This window comes from Hypanus sabinus, chromosome 9, assembly GCF_030144855.1.
Source record: "Hypanus sabinus isolate sHypSab1 chromosome 9, sHypSab1.hap1, whole genome shotgun sequence".
NCBI lineage: Eukaryota > Metazoa > Chordata > Chondrichthyes > Myliobatiformes > Dasyatidae > Hypanus > Hypanus sabinus.
Genome location: NC_082714.1, coordinates 130,670,858 through 130,694,649, shown reverse-complemented (window position 1 = coordinate 130,694,649; position 23,792 = coordinate 130,670,858). Strand labels below are relative to the sequence as shown.

Genomic DNA, 23,792 nt, shown 5'->3' with positions numbered 1-23,792 from the left:
CCCTTTCCCTTTCCTGATTGTCATAAAGGGAACAGAAGAATCAGGACTCCAAGTGCACAGTTCACTGCAAGTGGCAACATAAGTCGACAGAGTGGCAAAGAAGCCATTTAGCATGCTGGCCTTCATCTGTCAGGGCACTGAGTTTAGGAGAAGGAGAGCTGAAATATTGTGTGAAGGGATTTATGATGATGCTGCCTGGACTAGAGACCGGAGTTATAGGGAGAGATTGTTCTTGCTGGATCTTTATTCCTTGGAGACCAGGAGAATGAGGGGATGACCTCAGAGCAGTTTATAAAATTATGGCTGATATAGATAGGGTGGACAGTTACAGCCTTTTCCCCAGGTTTGGGAAATCCAGAACTAGAGAGTATAGGTACAAGGTAAGAGGGCAGAGACCTGACAAGCAGTAGTGAGTATCTGTGCTGCCAGAGGAACTGGTTGAAGCAGTACAATTGTAACGTTTAAGATGCATTTTGATAGACGCATGGAGGGTTATGGACTGAATATGGGCAACTGTGACTAGCAGGGAGGATGTTCTAGTTGGCCTACAACAATCATGCTGAAGGGCCTGGTTCTGGGCTGTATGATTGTGACCCTATGTCACAAAATATAAGAAAAGGAAAAGATGCTCTCATTTATTTGCGCAAGAATGATTTCACAATCTATGCACATTGATACAACATTAATCAGTCAGAAGGTTATAAGTTCAGACAGTCGTCCAGGACTCATTTCTAGAATTTTTATTCATAATGTTTTTCTGAGTTCTTGCAGCAGTTTCATTACCAATCTTTTGCTCCTTTATTAATGTGATAAAATTTACTTGTGAGAAAGCTTAATGATTGTTTGATTTTAAAATGATAAAATAGGCCTATGTATTATGTAAGGTCAGTTCAATGTTCAACACTAATTTCTCTTCTCTATTACAGCTATTCATACTTATGTGATAATTAAATGTAAGAATTTTTTTCTTGGCGTTTTGAAGACAATGAATTTTAAACATTAAACTCAAAGCAAATAACAATTTTACATTTATTGTCCCTAAATAAGGAGAGTTTCTCATTGTTACTAAAATAGTCTATTTTAATTAGTTAATTAAAATAATCTTTAATAGGGCAATACATTTTGGTTCAGTTAGACAATTATGCACAGCCAAGCTGCGATATACTGTAAGTTTAGTAGCTTTATCAATCAACACAATGGTATTCCCTACTGTAGTCTACTGGAACACCTAAGCGTCATTAAATCTACATTTGTTTCTCTGTATTTGCAGCTGTGCCCTACTGCTTTCCATTTATTATGTTAGCAGCCAATTATGTGGAAATCAGCCATAGCCTAGTTTTTAGCACTTGGCTAAATTTCTCATTTTAGGCGATGCAGTAATCAATAAGTAACTGAATAGATCTGACTTACTAATTTTTTATGCAGGGTTCTATTTATTTAATGAAGCCTTACTGCGCTGAGTTTAATGCATCTCCGCACTGGAATGAACAAGAGTTGAGTACATTTAGATACCTATCCCACTAAAGGAAATTGGTAGTTTTGCTCCATTCTGTCCTTAATCCCCTGAGCTCTCAATTTATTTCTATTGTGTCAAATACTCAATACTCTTTTGCACTGAACTATTTTTAGTTCTATCTCCGAAGGACTAAGATGGGAATGAATTCAAGTGAACTTTGGGTGTACCAAACACACTATTCAGTTTACAAGACCTGCCAAGCTGAGACAGTAATAATATTTAACTGTAGACCCACTTCAAAGACTGCCCCAACTATAATAGTGTACAACCTATGTGCCTAGAAAGTGTATAGGGACTCACACCTCACATCACTTTCATGAGAAAGAATATTGACATGGTTAATTTCTAGAATGGCCTGAACAACTCTACAAGAGGGGGTAAGGTGGTAGGAAGTTTGCAGCACTGAGTGAAAAGCTCTACACAATTTAATTTCTAGGTTGTGGCTGGCAACTTCAAAGGACTCAAACAGCCTTCTATCAAGTAGATGAAGTGCTGAACAGTATGTTCTTTTAGAGCAGAAACGCTCCAAAAGACCTGCTTGATAAAAGGTGGCAGGCAGAGTCAAAGCTAAAGCCAATAATCAAAAGACGTGGGAGTAGGTGATAAAATTCAAGCTTGAGGAAGTCTGCCAAGAGAAGGCTCCTTGGTTTACACAGGATGTGATTGATATAATTAATTGAATTTAAATTCCCTTGTTGCCATGGTGGGATTTGAACTCTTGTAGTGGATCATTAATCTAGATCCCTGAATTATTGGTCCAGGAACATAATCACCATGCTACTAAACCCCCCATGTAGAAAGACAAATTAAGGAGGCTACTCTGTCAGTATGATGACCAGGGGCTAAGGTGGAGGGAAAGGAATATGGATTAAATTAAGTGGTGGCAAATGGGCCTTAATAGGTGTCATTCTTCATAGCATTTAGAATGGTCTTTAACTTTATTTTTAAAAATTTTTATTATACTTGTTTCAGGATAGGAGCCAATAAAATATAAAAATAAATTAATAAAATAACTTGCTTAATGCATTGAACTGTCACAGTCAATCGTATAAGACATAACATTGTCAGATTTGATAGACAAAATCCAAAATCTAATTAGTCTGTAGTACGGATCAGATTGGGCAGAAACAAATTACCGTCTGCATTCTTGTAAATGCTGCACTTTGACTTTGTTTTTCGAATTGAGGAATAGACAGCAGTAAATGTGTAATTTCATGTGAGACACTATAATGTTTTATGTCTGTAGCCAGAATCACTTTGTACTTACTTACGATAAGACCATAAGATATAGGAGCAGAATTAGGCCATTTGTCCCATCGAGTCTGCTCCACCATTTCGTCATGGCTGATTCGAATTTTCTCTCAGCCACAATGTCCTGCCTTCTCCCCAATTCCCTTCATGCCCTGAGCAAACAAAAACCTATCAGTCTCTGCCTCAGATAAGCATAAAGACGGCCTCCACTGTGCCTGTGGCAAAGAATTCCACAGGTTCACCACTCTCTGACTGATGAAATTCCTCCCCATCTCCATTCTAAAAGGCCGTCCCTATATTCTGAGGCTGAGTTCTCTGTTCTTAGACTCTTCCACCATAGAAATTTCTTCTCCACATCCACTCTATTAAAGCCTTTCAACATTTGATAGATTTCAATTAGGTCACCCTCTCATACTCTTGAATTCCAGTGAATATAGGCCCAGAGCCATCAAAAGCTCTTCCAATGACAAGCCTTTCAATACAGGAATCTTTTTGTAAACCTCCTTTGAACTCTCTCCAGTTTCAATACATTCCTTTTAAGATAACAAGCCCAAAACTGTTCACAATACTTTATTAAGTCTCGACATTACATCCTTGCTTTTTTATTCTAGTCCTCTTGAAGTGAATGCTAACATTCCATTTGCCTTTCTCACCACAGACTCAACCTGCAAATTGCCCCTTTTGGGAATCCTGCAGAAGGACTCCCAAGTCCCTTTGTGCCTCAGTCTTTTGTATTTTCTCTCCATTTGGAAAATAGTCAATCCTTTCATTTGTTCCACCGAAGTGCATGACCATACACTTCCTGACATGGTATTCATTGCATGCCATCTGCAATTATTTTGCCCATTCTCCTAACCTGTCCATGTCCTTCTGTACCCCTCGACTTCCTCAAAACTACCTGTCCCTTCATCTATCTTCATATCATCTGCAAACTTTGCAACAAATCCATCAATTCCATCATCCAAATCATTGACATATAATGTAAAAGAAATGCTCCCAACACTTAAACTTGCAGAATAGTTACCGGCAGCCAACCAAAAAAGGCTCTCATTATTGCCACTCTTTGCCTCCGGCCAATCAGCCACTGCTTTCTCCATGTTAGAATTTTTCCTGTAATACCCTGGGCATGTAGCTTGTTGAGCAGTCGTATGTGTGGCAGTTTGTCAAAGGCCTTCTGGAAATCCAAGTACACAGCATCAACTAATTCTCCTTCATCTATCCTGCTTGTTATTTCCTCAAAGAAACCATGCTGACTATGGTTTATTTTATCACGTGCCTCCAAGTACCCTGAGACTTCATCCTTAATAATCAACTCCAACATCTTCCCAACCGCTGTGGTCAGACTAACTGGCCAATAGTTCTGTTTCATCTGCCTCTCTCCCTTCTTGAAGAGTGGAGTGACATTTGCAATTTTCCAATCTTCCGGAAAGATTCTAGAATCTAGTGATTCTTGAAAGATCATTACAAATGTCTCCACGATCTCTTCAGCCACCTCTTTCAGAACCCTGGGGTGTACAGCATCTCGTCCAGGTGATTTATCTACCTTCAGACCTTTCAGTTTCCCAAGAAGCTTCTCTCTAGTTATGGTAACTTTACACATTTCATTACCTCTGACTCCTGGAACTTTTACCAAACTGCTGGTGTCTTCACTGATGCAAACTACTTACTCAGTTTGTCTACCATTTCCTTGCCTCCACCCCATTACGACATCTCCAACATCGGTTTTCAGCGGCCCAATATCCACTCTTTCCTCCCTTATGCATCTGAAGAAAATTTTTGTATCGGCTTTAATATTTTTGGCTAATTTACTTTTGTCATCTATAACATTTGGGAAAAGCAATATTTGTTTTTCGTTTTGATCCACCTTTACCAGTATGCCATTGAAATGTCCTGTTGATGATAGGATCCGTCTGTCACGAGGGACAACAGACAGCAGCACTGGAGTGACCTTTCCCGTGCACAAGCCTGGGTGGAAGATATGGAGATCCTGAGATGCCCAGTCATCAAGATTGTTCTCTTGGCCTCACCAGTGTAGTCCACAAGGAAGCAAAGCAATGCATTTGGCACCAGCTTGGCAGCAAGAGCTGATGGAAACATGTTCAGTGACATCCTGCCACCTTTGGGTCTCTACTCCGGATTTACACCTGGAGCCTTTGTCTCTCCTGAGGCTGCCCACAAGGCAGTGAGGCTATTGCCCATAGCCAGGGGAAATGCCTTAAGGTCAAGGATATAAGAATATTATTCTTTGATTTTGATTTATTTTGGTTTTCATGTTATCAACAATCTTTTCTAAGTATCTGATGTACTTTTCTTTCCCTTAATCCTTTTTACCAATTTACTTAAATCGATCCCACAGTAACAATATCTACTTTAGTTGGTTTTGCTCTAATGTGGAGATTGACAAAACATTGTGTTGATAAAGAATCAGCGAAAGGAGCTGAAAGTAAAAACAAATCACTGCAGGTGCCGGACGGTTGAATTGAAAACAGAAATGGCCATGAATGTTCAGCAAGCCAGGCTGTATCTGTGGAGAGTGATACTTCAGATTAATTGGCCACTCCTCAGAAACTGATAACATTCAGAAATCAAGCATACAGATTACAGGGGAGGTGTGGCAGGAACTAAAGTGATATTTATGTTAGGCTGGAGAGGAAGTGAAAGGCGTGTAATGATGGTCTGAGCTGAAAGAGTTGATGGAGACATATTAGTCATAAACATTTAGCCTAGAGGAGCTGAAAATAGGAGACAAAAGAAATCAAAGGAAAGTTTTACTGTATTGCTTGCTGCTCCTGACCCAAAATTGCTCTGCAATTTGTGTGTCAATAAAACCATGTGTTATTCATCTCATTGTTATTCTGACAGCAAATTATGATCTATCTGTGGATTTTTTTCTTGACATGGCCATGTCATTAGTGATCATACACCAGCTTGTACATTGCAGTATAATTGCAATGGCTCAAGTTGATGCTGTTTTCCTGTGAAACCTGCTAATTTCAAGGCTCCCTTAATGTACCAACCACAGAATATTAATAAAACTGTTGAACTGCTCTAAAATTTAAAGATTAATAGTTGTAAATTCAATTGTGAAATTTTACCAGAGTTCAGCTACTTGCCAACATAGATTAGAAAACTAATTTAAATGTGGTTATAATGTTTAACCATTTTGTTGTTAGTTAAGAATGGCGTATTAAATTATCAGCATTGTTGAGAAAATAAGCTGGTCCCTAAACACATAGAGTTAAAAAGCATTTAGCCAATGAAGCATAGTACTGATCTGCTCTAATGTAAAAGCTGCACCAATAGCTTTGCTGCTCTCAGAGAATTAAACACTCGTCTAATATAGATGCCTGGATGTTTTATTGTCATTCAACATTTAAATCCCTACTGGAGTGTGCATCGACAAAATAAATCTCAGTTTATCCACAAGATAGAGGGCTACAAGGTGGTAAATTACCTCCAGTTTCATTTATTGAAGCTGAATGTTTAGGAGCTAATGCAGAGAAATTAAAGTAGTACATTTGCAAGGGCCACAGCTGTCTGACTTACAGAGTGTAAAGGAACACTATAAGGCTGGACTTGGAGCTCTGGAGATGGAAGTTGTGAGCAGGACTCAACAGTTGAGGTAGGATGGTAATGTTTCAAAATGTCTATCGGTGTATTTAACAAAGTAGGATCATTAGGGTTTCAGCACTCAGCTGGATGCTGATAACTGATATGTCCAAGGAAATAGCTACATAGACTCTGAGTAATAGAAGTGGTACTGAATGCAACACCGACCAGTAATGGTCCGTCCTGTAGCCTTTTTTCTTGAAGTAAATGATTTCAGAAACTATCTGTGTATTGTTAAAGAGGATTGACACAATTACTAAAAGAAATGCATAAAAATTAAGAAAATGAAAATGCAACCTTCCAGACAAATAGAATCTGCTGTTCTCAGAATGGTTGGCCTTTGTTGGAAGCAGTTTATACAGAATGAGCGTGGTCCACTTTGTGCAGAGGATACATGATATGTACAGTGGGTTTGCTGTGGACAATAATAGTGATAAATAATCAAAAATACCACCCAATCTGCAATACACACAAAATGCTGGTGGAACGCAACAGGCCAGGCCGCATCTATAGGGAGAAGCACTGTCGACGTCTCGGCCTGAAACGTTAACAGTGCTTCTCCATGTAGATGCTGCCTGACCTGCTGCATTCCACCAGCATTTTGTGTGTGTTGCTTGAATTTCCAGCATCTGCAGATTTCCTCGTGTTTACTCGATCTGCATTTGGTTTCTCTGGTCCAGAGGATTCCACATTGTGAACACAGCATGCCGTATGTTCGATTAGGTTACTACTTTACACTAAATCCACCAGAGGGTCGCTCGGAGTTCCCTGCTGTTCCTCTATTCCACTCAAACTCTGTCCATGGCATCCTGCATTGCTACACAAATGTGAGGAACACCACCGAATCCTCCATCCAGGCACTCTGTACACTTCTGCACTCAATGTTAAATTATACAATTTCAGATACTTCAATTTCTCAATATAAATCAGAGCTGGGAACTGCAGCTGTAATAGAACCATCTGTAAGGTTGACCCTGTTTGTTTACCATGCTATTAGTATCGGTGAGATGGACATGCATGACCATGCATTTCACACTTCTTTTATTCCTTAATCTGTATCTCAATCTCTTACTGAATCATATTCATCCATCTACTGGATGACATGTACAGTTTAGCCTAATGTTAATCCTGATCTCACTCTACTAGAGATACTCCCTCTGACCTATCCACCCCTATTTCTCACCTTTCCTGCATGTTGTAATGTTCACGTCACATATCCTCTGCACAAGGTTCAGCTACTTACTGACATGGATTAGAAAACTAATTTAAGTGCATTTATGATGGTTAACCATACTGGCTTGATATGTTGACTCTGTTTTTGTCTCTCTATTGATACTGTCCCACCTGCTGAGTGTCCCCATCATTGTAGAGTCATAGAGTCACAGAGAAGTACAGCACAGAAACAGGCCCTTTGACCCATCGAATTTGTGCCTACAAACTGACTAACTTCTTTTTTTATTATCCGTAAGCCCTAGTTTGTGCAGAAGGGACCTGAAGAAGAATTGCTGTTTCATTCTGATGTCTTACCCCTTCCTTTCCAGTCCTGAAGAAGGATTGTAACACAAAAATGTCGACTATTAATTTGTTTCCATAGATCCTGCCTGATCTGCTGAGTTCCCTCAGCATCTTGTGTGGGTTGTTGTTGTTTCATACTTTTGTATGTCAAACTGCATGTTTAAAACTCCACTTGCATTATATCTGGGCACCACATTTATTTTGAGCTTCCTTTTATCTCTGTCCTCTTATGATTCTAAAAGAGTATATTAGCTATTAGGAGTCATTAGCCAGCTGCATTGTCTGAACTCATTAATACCTGCGTAAATGTAGGTGATTTTGAGAATAAGATCACTGTGGCTTCAGTTAAATAAGGATCTGTGCATAACGATGTCAAAGACTTTTTTACAAAAGGTTTTCCCTGATGTTGAAACATTCACTGTTATATCAATTCATAGTATTTTTCCCCATGATCATTTAATTGCATTTGTTTTCATCACGTCAATTGATATAACCAATAACTATGCTCCTTGTACGACAGATCAACTATGCTTTTGAGCAAACTTAAATCTTCAAAAATATATGTTTTGTGCATATTATCAAAGACTGTTCCTAATATATATGTGTTGTAATTTCTTCTAGTATGCTTTCCTTGATGTGAAAATGCTGCTGCACTATTTTAGCATATATAGTCCTACTTTGATGTCTTGTGCCATTATAGCCTCAGAAAGACACATACGAAATTGTCAAGGACATTTTCTAGATAGGAAATGGATAGAACCAATTTTTGCAGGGCTCTGGTGCTCTGAAATATGTCTAATGCCATTATTCAATAATCCATAGAAGCTAGACAAGGCTATGTATGCATCGTCATGAGGGAGGTTACAGCTGATTTGGATCTCTTAAGAAAATAGCTATCAGTAAGAGAAGACATTAATCATCCACACACTCCACCTCGTCTCCCTGAACTCTGCTCTTCAGTGGTATCTTCTTGTTGTCAAGTCTGTTAGCTGCTCAACAAGGAGTTATCACTGAAAAGTTATTTCTGACAATCCATTTGGAGAACAAAAGACACCAGCTCATTTAAATTTCTTGTTAACCCAAAAAGATCGTGATCACAACCATACCAATTTCAACCGTAAAAGATTAAAAAATACTCCACATTTTGTACTATTCTGTGAGCCAACTGTTAATGAAAGAGAGAAATTGCCAGTTGGAGCCAGTTTTCTCAGTATAGAATGAAGAAAAGTCATATATTGTGCATCTTGTCAAAGCTGCATCATTGTTTTTTTTTAAATTGCAGGACAGAAAATAGATAAAGGAAGGATTACTGGAAGGACGCAAGAACTCAAGCGAGACAAAATGCTACAGTCAAGACTTGCTCTTGGATTGATTGTGTTAGGTGTCACAATTTTTATGAGTCCTGGTTCTGCTCTCCTTTCTCAACGATTGAAAGGTCGCTTTCAGCGAGACCGCAGGAATATCAGACCAAATATCATCCTTATTTACACAGATGATCAGGATGTGGAGCTTGGTAAGATCATTTAAGAAAAAAACAGTGGTTGTTCAAAAACATGTATTCTACAAAAAAAATCATGTTTATTGTCTTTCCTATAGTTTTTCACTGGAAAGAGTTTCATTCCTATGAAATCATTCATTTACTTGAGCCTTTCATAGTATTTTCTTTATCATAAATCTTAGCTTTTCCTCCAACACAGACATTTAATATGTTCTGAAACCTAAACAGAATATTCTGGAAACACACAGAAGATCATTCAACCTCAAAGGGAAGGAAAACAGTTAACATTTCAGCCTGAAGGTTCTCCATCAGAAGCAGCAGAGTGAGAAAGCACATTGGTTTTATGTTGCAGAGAAACTTCAGGGCAGTGTTGGCTGTTTATGACAATTTGCAGCTTGGGCTGCTATGAATTATTGGAACAACGAGAAGATGATGAAGAAGTGTATTAAAATAGCAGGATAAGATGTGCTACTGGAGCATGGTGGAGTCTAATGCCAATGCCATAGCTGGATGATTGGCAGCAGAAGTAGCTCAGAATTAGAATCAGGTTTATTATCATTATCTTATATGATATGAAATTTGTTGTTTTGTGGTAGCAGTACATTAAGATAAATAAATAGTGCAAATAAAGGAATAATGAGGTAGTAGTCATGGATTCATGGACCATTCATACATCTGATGGTAGAGGGGAAGAAACTGTTCCTAAATCACTGACTATGGGTTTTCAGGCCCCTGTACCACCTCCCTGACAGTAATCATGAGAAAAAAAGCATGTTCAAAATTGGGAGGTTTTTTAATGCCTCTTGCAATGTTGGGGAAGGTTGTGTTTATGGTGGAGCTGGCTCACAAGCCTCTTGTGATCTTGTGCATTGGAGTTTCCATACCAGCTGGTAATGCAACCAGTCAGAATACTCTTCATTGTACCTCAATAGAAATTTGCAAGAGTCTTTGGTGAAATACCAAATCTCCTCCAATGCATAACAACACGCATAACTGACATGCCTTCTTTATGATGGCATCAATGTGTTGGGCCCAGGACAGATTCTCCAACGTGTTCACAGCTGGGAACTTACCCTTTCTACCACCGACCTCAAAATGAGGACTGGTGCATGTTCTTCCAACTTTGAAGCCCACGATCAATTAATTGGTGTTCCTGAATTTGAGTGCAAGGTTATTTTTGTGGTACCATTCCAACAACTTACTACACATGTTTTCTTAACGTGATGGGAGTCTTAAAGTGGGAATTCTTGAAGGGGGCAATTTGGATTAGCAGGGAAAGAATTGGTGTAGTTGTTGCCACTCATTTTTAGTTCATTCATCATTCATTTTAATCTCTAATCAGAACACAATAATGTCAATGCTTCTTCAATCTCCTCTCGATTTTACCCGTATCCCTCCTCCCAATTTTACCTCTAATCCTCTAATTCTCTTTACCAACCCTGCCCTTGCTTCCTGAAGTCCAATGGATTCCCCCTGCCAACTTCAGAATTGCTGCAGATTTTGGATGAAAGGTTTCATGGTCTGCAAAGTGTGCACATCCTGTTCGACAGTTCACAACTTGTGTAGAATGGAGTTTCACTGTCAGTGGCTCAGAGAAATCTGACCTGGATCATTTCCTACACAGCCCACCCGAATGTGACTTTTCAATTACTGTATTTCTAATTCAGTAAATTGGAACATCTCCAGAACTATTTTCACAACAATCCATGTATGTAAACTGAGCAGGACTAGTATAAGTAGGAAGGGGAAATTCAATCAGTGGTGGCTCACATTGATTTGACCATCTATAACAAACTGCAAACAATTAAAATACTAGCTTCTAACAAAGTCATCAAACCCAAGATATGAACAGGAGAAAAGTGGTAGCTTCATTTTTGGGGCAACCTGACAAGGACAAGGTCAGATGTTTTACAGGGAATCTTGAGCTTTGCTTTTCTGCATACCTATCCTCTCTATATTGTACTTTATTTTTCTACATTTTATTTTACACTTTCAGCAACTGCAATATTTGATTTTCATTCCTCACTTCTTTCAGACTAGGTTCTATCCATTTTTTGTTATCATAGCATATCTGCATCCAGTTAAAATCAAGGCCAATTTTCCAGCCACCAAATATTTGATAAATGATCCTCAATGAAAATGATAAGACCAAACCAGTAACTCTCAATTAATTTAATTAATTTAATTTAATTAATTTACACACACACATACATATCTCATTATTGCTCTTTTAAATAGTTAAAATTCTGGGCATTTCAGCATTAAGCAATACATAGGTATATTTCTTTTTAATTACAGCGGCATGCAAAAGTTTTGGCACCCCTGGTCAGAATTTCTGTTACTGTGAATAGTTAAGTGAATAGAAGATGAACTGATCTCTAGAAGTCATAAATTAAAGATGAAACATTCTTTTCAACATCTTAGCAAGATTAGTGTACAATTTTAGAGTGAAAAAAAGGAAAGGAACACCATGCAGAAGTTTGGACATCCCAAGAGATTTGAGCTCTCCCATAACTTTTACCAACATCTCAGATGTTAGTTAGCTTGTTCGGGCTATGGCTTGTTCACAGTCATCGTTAGGAAAGGCCAGGTGATGCAAATTTCAAAGCTTTATAAATACCTTGACTCCTCAAACCTTGTCCCAACAATCAGCAGCCATGGGCACCTCTAAGTAGCTGCCTAGCAATCTGAAAATTAAAATAAATGATACCCACAAAGCAGGAGAAGGATATAAGAAGATAGAAAAGCGTTTTCAGGTAGCTGTTTCCTCAGTTCATAATGTAATTAAGAAACGGCAGCTAACAGGAGTGGTGCAGGTCAAGTTAAGATCTGGAAGACCAAGAAAACTTTCTGAAAGAACTGCTCATAGGATTGCTAGAAAGGCAAATCAAAACCCCCGTTTGACAATGGAAGATTTTCAGGAAGATTTAGCAGACTCTTGTGTGGTGGTGCACTGTTCTACTGTGCAGTGACACCTGCACAAATTTCACCCTCATGGAAGAGTCATCAGAAGAAAACTGTTCCCGTGTCCTCACCACAAAATTCAGCATTAGAAGTTTGCAAAGGAACATCTAAACAAGCCTGACGCATTTTGGAAACAAGTCCTGTAAACTGATGAAGTTAAAATAGAACTCTTTGGCTGCAATGAACAAAGGTATGTTTGGAGAAAAAAGAGTGCAGAATTTCATAAAAAGAATACCTCTCCAACTGTTAAGCACAGGGGTGAATCGATCATGCTTTAGGCTTCTGTTGCAGCCAGTGGCATGGGGAATATTTCACTGGTAGAGGCAAGAATGAATTCAATTAAATACCAGCAAATTCTGGAAGCAAACATCACACTGTCTGTAAAAATAGCTGAAGATGAAAAAAGGATGGTTTCTACAACAGGATAATGATCCTAAACACACCTCAAAATCCACAATGGACTACCTCAAGAGGCACAAGCTGAAGGTTTTGCCATGGCCCTCACAGTCCCCCAACCTAAATATCATTGAAAATTTGTGATAGACCACAAAAGAGCAGTGCGTGCAAGATGGCCCAAGAATCTCACAGAACTAGAAGCCTATTGCAAGGAAGAATGGGTGAAAATCCCCCAAACCAGAATTGAAAGACACTTAGCTGGCTACAGAAAGCACTTACAAGCTGTGATACTTGCCAAAGGGGGTGTTACTAAATACCGACCATGCAGGGTGCCCAAACGTTTGCTTCGGACCCTTTTCCTATTTTGTTATTTTGAAACAACTGTAAAAGATGGAAATAAAAAATTAATCTTGCTTAAAATATTAAAGAAATGTGTCATCTTTAACTTTATGCCTTTTGGAAATCAGCTCATCTGTTACTCAGTTAGCTATTCACAGTAACAGAAATTTTGACCAGGGGTGCCCAAACTTTTTCATGCCTCTGTTTGTTAATTGACCTGAAACAAGATTTTTTTAAATCACCATTATATATGTATATTGACATAATGTTAAAAATGGATCTGGCATTCTAATATCCTTGCATTGGTTAGAAACATTGCAATAATAATAATAATTAATTTACTAACTGTTTTGTTACCAAATCTATAATAGGCCTTTAGGATTTATTATGTTAGTCCCAAGGCAATGAAAATGTCATCAGTTTGATTATATTCCAGAACAAATTATACATAAAGGAGATTTTGCACAGCAACCAACCATTACCATTGCTGAAATAGATTGCACTGTACATGTATATTTGTGGGTCTTTCAGAGTTTTGACAGAATTGCAAATGCATCATATATTTGTCACACGAAGTAAATAGATGCCTTGTCTTGCTTTAATTTTATAATTAACATAGGACAATTGGATACTCTGACCCTGGAACGGAGAACAGATAGCTTTTATTGAACCATTGCAAAATATCGAGATACAGTCTAGCAAGAGTACATATGTGAACATTATTTCAGTACTTCAAGCTTATCATGTTTATTAAATATTTTCAAATATTTCCATAGATTATACATATGGGAAAAGAAATGAGAGGCTAAAATTGGAACACCAATTAAATTCAAAGGTAATAAAAGAGTCAGTGGTAATCACCAAACAGAATACCATTAGCTTTGATGATAGATGCCTGATGAAATGGGATTCGTGCTGAATAAGGTGCTTACAAGGGGTTGGTGAGGCATAGAACACAGGAGTAGGGTTTCATCCCAGTGGTTTTACTGATGATCAACCACATGCACTAATCCTCTATTAATCCCATTACCTTTTTAACTCTCCAACATCCTTGCTAACTACCTCCAGTTTCTACCACTTGTTGTATACTAGAGCAATTTATAGAGGTCAATAAACCTAACAGTCTACGCTGTATATCTTCAGGTTGTGGGAGGACGCTGGAAAATGCAGGAGAAACTCACACACTCCTAGGGAGAACATGCAAACTCCACACGAACAGAACCTAAGGTCAAGATTAAACCAGTTTCAAATGTGCTGTAGCAGCTGCACCACTCTTCACCCCGAGTACTGTGTCACTATTATGCTCCTTGATGCACCACTCCAGGCTGCAGGAGAGTCAAAGCTGCATGCAATTCTGTTAGAAATTTTTGATTTTTATTGAGTGGTTATACCTATCAGGATGGATTAAGCAGGCTAGGACTCCAATCTCTAGATAAAGATAAGCAGATGAGTGCCTCACAGAGATCTTCAAAGCTATAAAAGGATTCCACAGACTTTTTGTGGAGATGTATATGAAACCTGCCCCATAGATATAATTACTGGTTAACTGACAATATACTCAAAAGGATAATCAGTCAGAATTTTTAAAAAATAGTTAGAACTTGCAAATTGCTACCACAAGGAGCAAATGGGAAAAATATCAAAAAGCATATAATAAGAGGTTAGTTATGGCAGGGGGATGGGAACCAGAGCACCAGGTCAGAAAGTGGAGGGATGGGGAGGAAGATAGATGTCAGGGCCAGTAACAATGGGTAACAATAGGAAGGATAGTTTGAAGTGTGTGTATTTTGATGCTAGGAGTATTATGGGTAAAGGTGATGAACTGAATGCATTGGTCAGTACATGGAACTATGATGTTGTGATCATTACAGGAACTTGGTTGAGAGAGGGATAGGAATGGATGCTTAATGTCTCAGGGTTTCAAAGTTTTAGAAAAGATAGAGAGGGAAGATAAAGTGGTGGGGGAGTTGCATTACTATATCATAGCTGCACTCAGAAGAGAGATAATGGAGGCTTTGTTCACTGAATCAAAATGGGTAGAATTCAAAAGTAAGAAGGGTGCAATCACCCTAATGGGATTGTACTACAGACAATAGCTACCGGGATACTGAGGAACAGATATGCAGGCAGGTTAAGGAGAGGTGTTGTCATGCGGAACATCAACTTCCCTCATATAAACTGGGTCCTTCTGAGTGCAAGATGTTTAGTTTGAGCAGTTTTTTTTTTGGTACGTCCAGGAAAGGTTTCTTAAATCAATGGGTAAACAGTCCAACAAAAGGAGGGTCTGTACTGTACCTAGTGTTGGATAATGAGCCTAGCTAGGTGATCAAGCTTTCAGTGGGTGAATGGATAGGGAACAGTGACCACAATTTCTCAAGTTTTAAGATAGCTATAGATAAGGATAAGTATGGACTTCACGAGAGAGTATTAAATTGGAGCAGGGCAAATTATGGAAGTATTAGGTATGAACTAGGGAGAGTTGACTAGAAACAGTTGTTTTTGGGGAAGTCCACATCCAACATAGATGTTTAAGGACCAACTGCACAGAGTACAGGACAGGTATGTTCCAGTCAGAAGGAAGTACAAGGATGACAAGGTAAGAGAAACTTGGATGTCGAGAGAGGTGATGAATTTAATCAAGAAGGAAATGGAAAATTATTTAAAGATTAGGAAGCTACAGCTCAGGAGGATTATAAAGAACCCTAAAAAGAACTCAAGAAGGAAATTAGGAAAGCCAGGAGAGGCCAAAAAAAAAAGTCCTTTGCAAGTAGTATTAATGAGAATCCCAAAGCTTTCTATACAAATATCAAGAGCAAGAGGATGACTAGGGAGAGGGTAGGACCACTCTAGGATAAAGGGGGGAACATTTGCTTGGATGCGGAGGATGTGGGTGATGTCTTTAGTGAGTACTTTACATCAGTATTTACCAAGGAGAAGGATGTGGAAGATAGGGAGATCATTGCCAAGCATATTGATATGCCAGGGAAATTTGAGGTGAAGGAGGAGGTAGTGTTACGGTAGGTCTCTAAAAGAGCACTGAGATTGATAAGTTTTCAGAGCTGATAGGATATAGCCCAGGTTATTGAGAGAAGCAAGAAAAAGGTTTACTGGGCCTTCATCAATGTCTTCAAGTCACCTCTAGCCACAGGTGAGGTCCCGGAGGGCTGGCACATACCTAATGTTGTTCCATTATTCAAGAAGGGAACCAGGGATAATTCAAGAAACTATACACTGTTGAGTCTCACATCAATGGCAGGGAAGTTACTGGAGAGAACTCTTAGGGTTGGGATTCATGGGCATTTGGCGAACCATGGCCTAATTAGAGAGAGCCAGCATTATTTTGTGATGGACAGGTTGCGTTTTACTGACTTCAATGAGTTTTTTGAAGTGATGATGAGGGTGATTGATAAAGGGTAGAACATGGACGATGTCTGCATAGATTTTAGTAAGGTTTTTACAAGGTCCCTCATGGGAATCTCATCCAGAAGATTTAGATGTGTGGGATCCATCATGAATTAGCTATTTAGATTCAGAATTGGTTTACCATAGAAGATGGAGGGTAATGGTCAAAGGGGTTTATGCTAGCCGGATGTCTGTGATTCATGGTGTTCCGCAGGGATCTGCACTGAGACATCTGCTGTTTGTGATGTACTGTACACAAGAGAACTGGATGAAAATGTAGATAATTGCAGATGATACAAAGACTGGAGGTGTTGTGGATGGTGCAGATGACTGGCAAAGAATACAATGGGATATAGATTGCTTGCAGCTATGGCTAGAGAGAAGCCAGCTGGAGTTTAACCCAGCCAAATGTGAAATATTACACCTTGGTAGGTCAATTGCAAAGAGACAGTACACTGAGAAGGGTAAGATTCTTAACAATGTTAACGAGCAGAGTGATCTTGCTGTCCAAGTTCATAGCTCCTTGAAAGTGGCACAGGGTGGTTTGGAAGGCAAATGGCATGCTTGCCTTTATAAGTCAAAACATTGAAAGGTTACAGCTTTTTAAAACTCTAGTTCAGGGGTCGGCAACCATTACCACTGAAAGAGCCATTTGGACCCGTTTCCCACAGAAAAGAAAACACTGGGAGCCACAAAACCTGTTTGACATTTAAAATGAAATAACACTGCATACAACTTTTTTTTTGCCTTTATGTATAAACAAACTATAATATGTTGCATTTATGAAATTGATGAACTCCTGCAGAGAAAACAAAATTACATTTCTGCATGCAACAAAAACATTTTGAACTCTGAAAAAAAGACGTTGGGTTGAAGGTTACTTTTAAGTACAATACTCAATGTCTATTTGAGTCCTTCTTGTATTTATGAAAAACGCCGAACTTAAATTGTCCACCAGCAGCAAACCAAAAATAACATCAGCCAGCTGTCAACCCGAAAAATAAAAGGACTATTTCACTGAACAATGAAAAAAATATGAATATTCCTAAAATAATAGGCAATTAAAATATTTATCATACTTGGTTGATGGGATTTCTGCTCCTGGACCTCAGAGCACAGCATCTGCACATCAGGGCTGTATGACGTCACCTTCATCTTTACACAGGATCGCAAGCTGTCATCTGTGAGGCGTGTGCGATGTTTGTTTTTAATAAAGTTCATGTTGGAGAACACCTGCTCACATACATATGTGGATCCAAAGATCAACAGGACTCCAAGCATATACTTTTTAATGTTTACATAAATGTCAGGGATAGCATTCCATGTTTCGAACACAAGTTTGTCCGGTTGGAGGAGATTTTCAATATCACTCCATTTGTGATTCTGAGCAAGAACGGACTTCTGACGGGCAACATCTTCAAGGTCTGCTGTCAAGCGTCTAAACTTGGACACCCATATGTCTTTGTCGGCTATGTCGGCCAGTTCCATCTCAAGATCAGGTTGACTCACACCTGCCAATGCAGTCATATTCAGTAGGGATGGATCGATGCTTAGGGGAGTGACCGGGAAGGATGATGTGCTTTTTTCCTCTCTGAACTCACAGAAGCGTTTCCCAAACGATGTTTGCATTGCGATGATTGCAGAATGTAAATACTCCAAATTTATCATGTCGTGAGCTTGTTTGAACTCTCTCAAATTGGGGAAGTGAGACAATGTGCCTTTCTGTAAATCTCTGGCAAGTACTGTCAACTTGCACTCGAATGCCAAAACATCCTCCAACATGTGCAGGGCTGTGCATCCTTTTCCCTGAAGAGCTGTGTTCAGCATGTTCAGGTGCGCTGTCATGTCTACCATGAAGTGTAGCTTTTCCAGCCACTCTGGTTGTTCCAGCTCAGGAAAGGTGAGCCCTTTGCTGCCCAGGAAAGTTTTCACTTCTTCCAGACACGCGACAAAGCGTTTCAGCACCTCCCCTCTTGATAGCCACCGGACTTTGTTGTGCAGCAGATCAGAATATGCGCTTTCCAGCTCGTCCAGTAACAAACGGAATTGACGGTGATTTAAACTTTTTGCCATTATTTTACTGACAATCTGAATGACAACATCCATTACTTCTGTGCATGCCGGAGGAAATGTTTGAGCGCACAGTGCCTCTTGGTGCAAGATGCAGTGAAAAGTCAGCAGCTTTCTGTCCAGCGACTTCTGCTGTAAAGCCACAAATCCCTTGTGCGCTCCTGTCATACTTGGTGCCCCATCAGTAGCTACTGACACCAGGTGGGTGGTCTTTATTCCATTGGCTTTTAAACAATTCAAGACAGCCTCACAGATGTCCTCCCCCCGTGTTTGGCCTTTTAGAGGTATCAACTCAATCATTTCTTCCTGTGGCCCGGCAGAGTTTACATACCGGCAGAACAGCGCTATTTGTTCAATATCACCTTTGTCTTTAGACTCGTCACAGGCAATCAAGTAGGCCACAGCTGAATTGATGTCTTTAATTTGCTGTCTTGTGAAGTCTTCTGCCATTTTTATGGTTCTGTCTTTGACAGTCTTTGCAGAGAGGGGCATATCCCTGATTTTCTGCACAATTTCACTTTTGATTTTAAAGTCCGTGAATAGATGTTCTGAAATCTTAATGAAAGATTTTTTTATATATTCACCATCTGTAAACTGCTTTCCGTGCCTGACTATTTGCTGAGCGGCAACAAAACTAGCATATGTAGTTGATTTTCCAGACTTCATCCATTTCTTGAAATGATTTTTGCTCAGATCAACCTTCTGCATCAGTTCCGAAACAGCTTTTTTTCTCTCATCTCCATCCGGATATTTTTGAGCAAAGGCTGCATGTTTATTCTGGAAATATCTTGCGACTTTTGACATTTTGTTGTTTGCTAGTTTCTCATTGCATATTAAGCATACCGGTAAACCAGTCTCGTCAGCAGTGAAAGCAAATGAATCTGCCCACATATCGTTAAACGTTCTGTTTCCTTCAGACACTTTTCTTTTTTTAAGAATTCTCCATAGTTAGCCTACCTTGGATTGAAAAATTAAAGAAATCGCGCACTGGCGGGTGTCAGGCATTGGCAGTGGTGACGTATATTAATAGCGACAAAAAACACGTTTTATTTAGATTGTACAAGATCACCATAATCTTCAAATTTAGAATTACATTTCAAAAACTAACAAACTAACATAAAATACATTTTAATTAAATACTCATCATTTATTCTCCAAAGCCACAGGGAGCCGCAGCACAGAGATGAAAGAGTCGCATGCGGCTCCGGAGCCGCGGGTTGCCGACCCCTGCTCTAGTTAGACTGCATCTGCAATATTTCAAATAGTTCTGATCCATTATAGGAAGGATATCAAGACTTTGGAGAAGGTATGGAAGAAGTTTACCAAGATGTTGCCTGAATTAGCGGACATGTGCTATAATGATAGATTGGACAAACTTGAGTTGTTTTTTCTGGAGTGGCGGAGGCTGAGGGAAGATTTGATAGAGGTTTATATGTTTATGAGAGGCAAGAATAGAGTTAATAGACAGTTTATTTGTCCAGTGGTTGAAATGTCTAATACCAGAAGGCATGCATTTAAAGTGAGAGGAGCTTATTTCAAAGGAGATGTGAGGTTCTTTTATACAGAGATTGGTAGGTAGCTAGAACACACCTGGGGAAGTGGTAGAGTCAGAAACATTAGAGAATTTTCGGAGACATTTAAATAGGCGCATGAATGTGAGGGAGATGGAAATATATGGACATTGTGCAGCCAAAAGAGATATTTAGTTAGACATTTGTTTACTAATTTAGTTGGTTGGGTGCAAAATCGTGGCCCGAAGCATCTCTTCCTGTGCTGTACTATTCTATGTTCTATGTAAGGTTTAAAGATAGTTAAAGCTTAAATATAGTGTGGAAGAATATATCTTCATATATCTTCAAATGTCATTGTAACCTCTGCAGAGCATTGCCATAGATGTGAGGATGCATAGATGTGGAAATATATCCACTAATTTGGGAACTTTATATCCACTTCCTGAATGCACAGACAGGCTAACTGTTAGCATCTTGTTCCAGGCTAGTTATGGATCAGGAAAGGTGGTTGCACAGTCTTTGAGCATGGAAGGAATCCATTCAACCCATTAAATCTATACTGTTCAATGCAAGAGAAATACCATTCATCCATTCCCTCATATCCACCACATTGATTAAATTCTTGCCTTTCATGCCCTTATTGATTTCCTGTTTGAATCTCTTGATTATGGCTACTTTCAATAAGAGCACTGGGATCCATTCCTGACCATTTATTAAGCAAGTATTTTCTTCTCATATCACTTTGGGTTCTTTTGCCAAACACCTTAATTATGAAGCAACTGTTATTTTTTAAAAAATCACATAAATGCCTTCTCTTCATTATAACCGGGATTCAAGCCTCTTAAAATTAGTTTCTATTTTACTACCCGTTGCCTGTTGTGAATACTTGATTCACCTATGCAGAATATATATTCCCAAAATCCTGATTCTTCTTCTAACCAAGCAGTTTTCACATTACAGAGTCATTATAATCCATAAGAATTGATGTATTGTTTTCTGCTAAAGTGCAGCTGTATTTAACTTTTGCAAGATTTTTTGGGCTATGCGAGTAATTACCTTCCTGCATCAATTAGAAGCTGATTTTATTTTGGCAACCCTTCATTATAATTCAGTTTAACTTTACCTCAGAATCAATAGGAAGCTATTTTCTGTAGAAATGAAGTTTTATTTTAGTGAAGTTTTCTCAAACTTAATTCTGATATGGAAATTTAAATGTTCAACAGCATAAAACATAATAAGTAATATATTACGCTTGAATTTAAGTTGGATAAAATGTGTTTTCAAGTAACATCATATCATTTTTGTCTGTGACATTGTGTTTTTGCCTATTCTTTCTGAGTGATTTAATTTTGCTGCGATCTGTAAGATTTTTTGTGTGCAGCGGGGGGAGGGTGTGATACCGGTTCTCGTCATTCATCTGTTTTCTTTTCCTGCTGGGCTGGGGGTGGCTTGTTGATATTGCTGCCAGTGAGCGATTTAAATTTGGAACAATCTGGGTTGGGGTTTGAGGTTTTTGCATTTGGCCTGATTTGTTTTTCTGCGGTGTGAGGGTGAAGTTTAATGCACATGTTGTATGATTTAATTATAGATGATTTATAAGTCTGTTTGTGTGTCAGGGTTTATTTTTTCTTTGAACTCCAATGGTTTTTTTTGCTTAGTGGCTATCTGGAGAAGACGAATCTCAAGAGTTGTGTACTGCATACATACTTTGATAATAAATGAAGCTTTTTTTAAAAAATCTTTGATTACCTGGCAGTATTAACCATGAAATAAATCATTAAGAAAGTTGAAAGATCAACTGGAACACCTTTAAATATTTTTGATAATGTATCTATTCTCTCCCTTCCATATATATATATATATCCATCCATTCAATAGTCAGGTACCAGAAGAAAAACTTATCTGAAACCCGCGCTGTCTGGTGGATATACCTACTCATGAGGAAGGCTTCAGGTGTAATCCTGTGGAAAAGCCAATATCTTCGGTTCCTAATGCAGCCCTATGTTGAGTTTAATGTTGACTGGCAACTTCTGTGACAACACTGGTGCCAAACTGAATCGGTGTCTGTCGTTCCTTTGGATTCGTCAGCTGTATGGAGGGGAGGAGTCTGCTGCATGAGCAACAGCTTGCTCTCCATATCGTAATGCCCTGGCTTGCACCCTAGGTTGTGTATTAACTGATCATAGACAGCTGGGATACAGCATGCATGGTCGACCCTGACCAGTGGAGGTCTCACAGTCAGGTTCCATCAATGGAAAATGAAATAGGGTTACCATTCCAGGTTAAATACCCTACTACTGAGGGATCTCCAACCTAATGGTTAAATATGCTTCTCTCTCCACAGAAGCTGCCTGGCTGTGTTTTCCAGCAGTCATAACTAAAGGTTGATTTTCCAAAGCTAATATTATTCCTGAAGGTTCTGTGAAATAGATAGTTGATTTAGAAAATGGTCATGCGTGTGAATGACAATAGAGCTAATGACTGAATTAGGAGAGAAAACACGAGGAAATCTGCAGATGCTGGAAATTCAAACAACACACACAAAATGCTGGTGGAACACAGCAGGCCAGGCAGCATCTATAAGGAGAGGCGCTGTCGATGTTTCAGGCCGAGACATCAACAGTGCTTCTCCTTATAGATGCTGCCAAATCAGGACTGAAGATGCCTTAGGGCCTTTAGAGATAAAAAAAAACTAAAATTCTGATTTTGATATTGTTACCTGCAGATTCTGAAACTCTTAATTAATGTTAGAGTTAAAGCTGCAGACCTGCCTGGGATACATAATTCCTTATTTAATAATGGCAATTCTATTGAAGTATTTGATTAAAGTCACTGAGGAATAACGATTGAAAATAAAAATGATATTTGTGACTGCAGGTAATAAGATAATGGTTTTCTACTGATGCTACGATGTACAAATGTCTGTAAGTAATTATCCTGATTTTCCCACTCAAATTTTGAAAATTTAATTTTTGTCACTGAGCCAAAGTCATACTGACCTCTCCAGGGATTTGTCTGAGACAGACTAAACACTGTGAGTAATAAAAACAGAAAATGTTAGAAATCTCAAGCAGCATCTGTAGAAAGAGAAATAGTCAGTATTTCCAGTCTGCAACTCTTCATCAAATGATGTTAACATCATGAATTCTGAGCAATTATAATTGCAATTTGAATAATTCTAGGATCTTTGGAAGTGATGAACAAGACAAGACGGATCATGGAACAAGGAGGAGCTCATTTTACAAATGCTTTCGTGACAACACCCATGTGCTGCCCTTCAAGATCTTCCATGTTGACAGGGAAATACGTCCACAATCACAACACCTACACCAACAATGAGAACTGCTCTTCCTCCTCCTGGCAGGCCACACATGAACAGCATACATTTGCTGTGTATCTGAACAGCACTGGTTATAGGACAGGTAGGTTGTTGTAAAACATTGCAGTCTGTAACTGTCTTCATGCTATCTATTCAAAGTGAACTGGGTATTTGTAAGAAAAAAGGTGTGCTTGCAAATGGGGGGGGGATAAATCTTTCAAGTAATGAGGCTTACATGTTAATGTGATAATATTTCAGTTGAAGAACTGAAGGGTATTTGGAACAAGCATCATTTATAGAATTCATATTGACACTTCTAACTAACAATACACTTGAGAGCAATAAATTATTATGGGGCTTAACGTGTGATGCTGTGTGGCTGAAGGAGTTTCTGGCATTCAT

The 23,792-nt window shown here is 38.9% G+C and overlaps 1 protein-coding gene across 6 annotated transcripts in view; it reads left to right on the top strand.

Annotated features, from left to right (window-relative positions):
• Positions 1-23,792, top strand: part of LOC132399808 (extracellular sulfatase Sulf-2-like) — a 315,476-nt gene that overhangs the window by 196,694 nt on the left and 94,990 nt on the right. For all 6 annotated transcript variants that reach the window (XM_059980581.1, XM_059980577.1, XM_059980578.1 and 3 more), the window contains 2 exons: positions 9,174-9,404; positions 23,254-23,493. In XM_059980581.1, coding sequence (XP_059836564.1) covers positions 9,233-9,404; positions 23,254-23,493 — 412 coding nt within the window. In that variant the 5' untranslated portion in view covers positions 9,174-9,232. The remainder of the gene's footprint in view (positions 1-9,173; positions 9,405-23,253; positions 23,494-23,792) is intronic.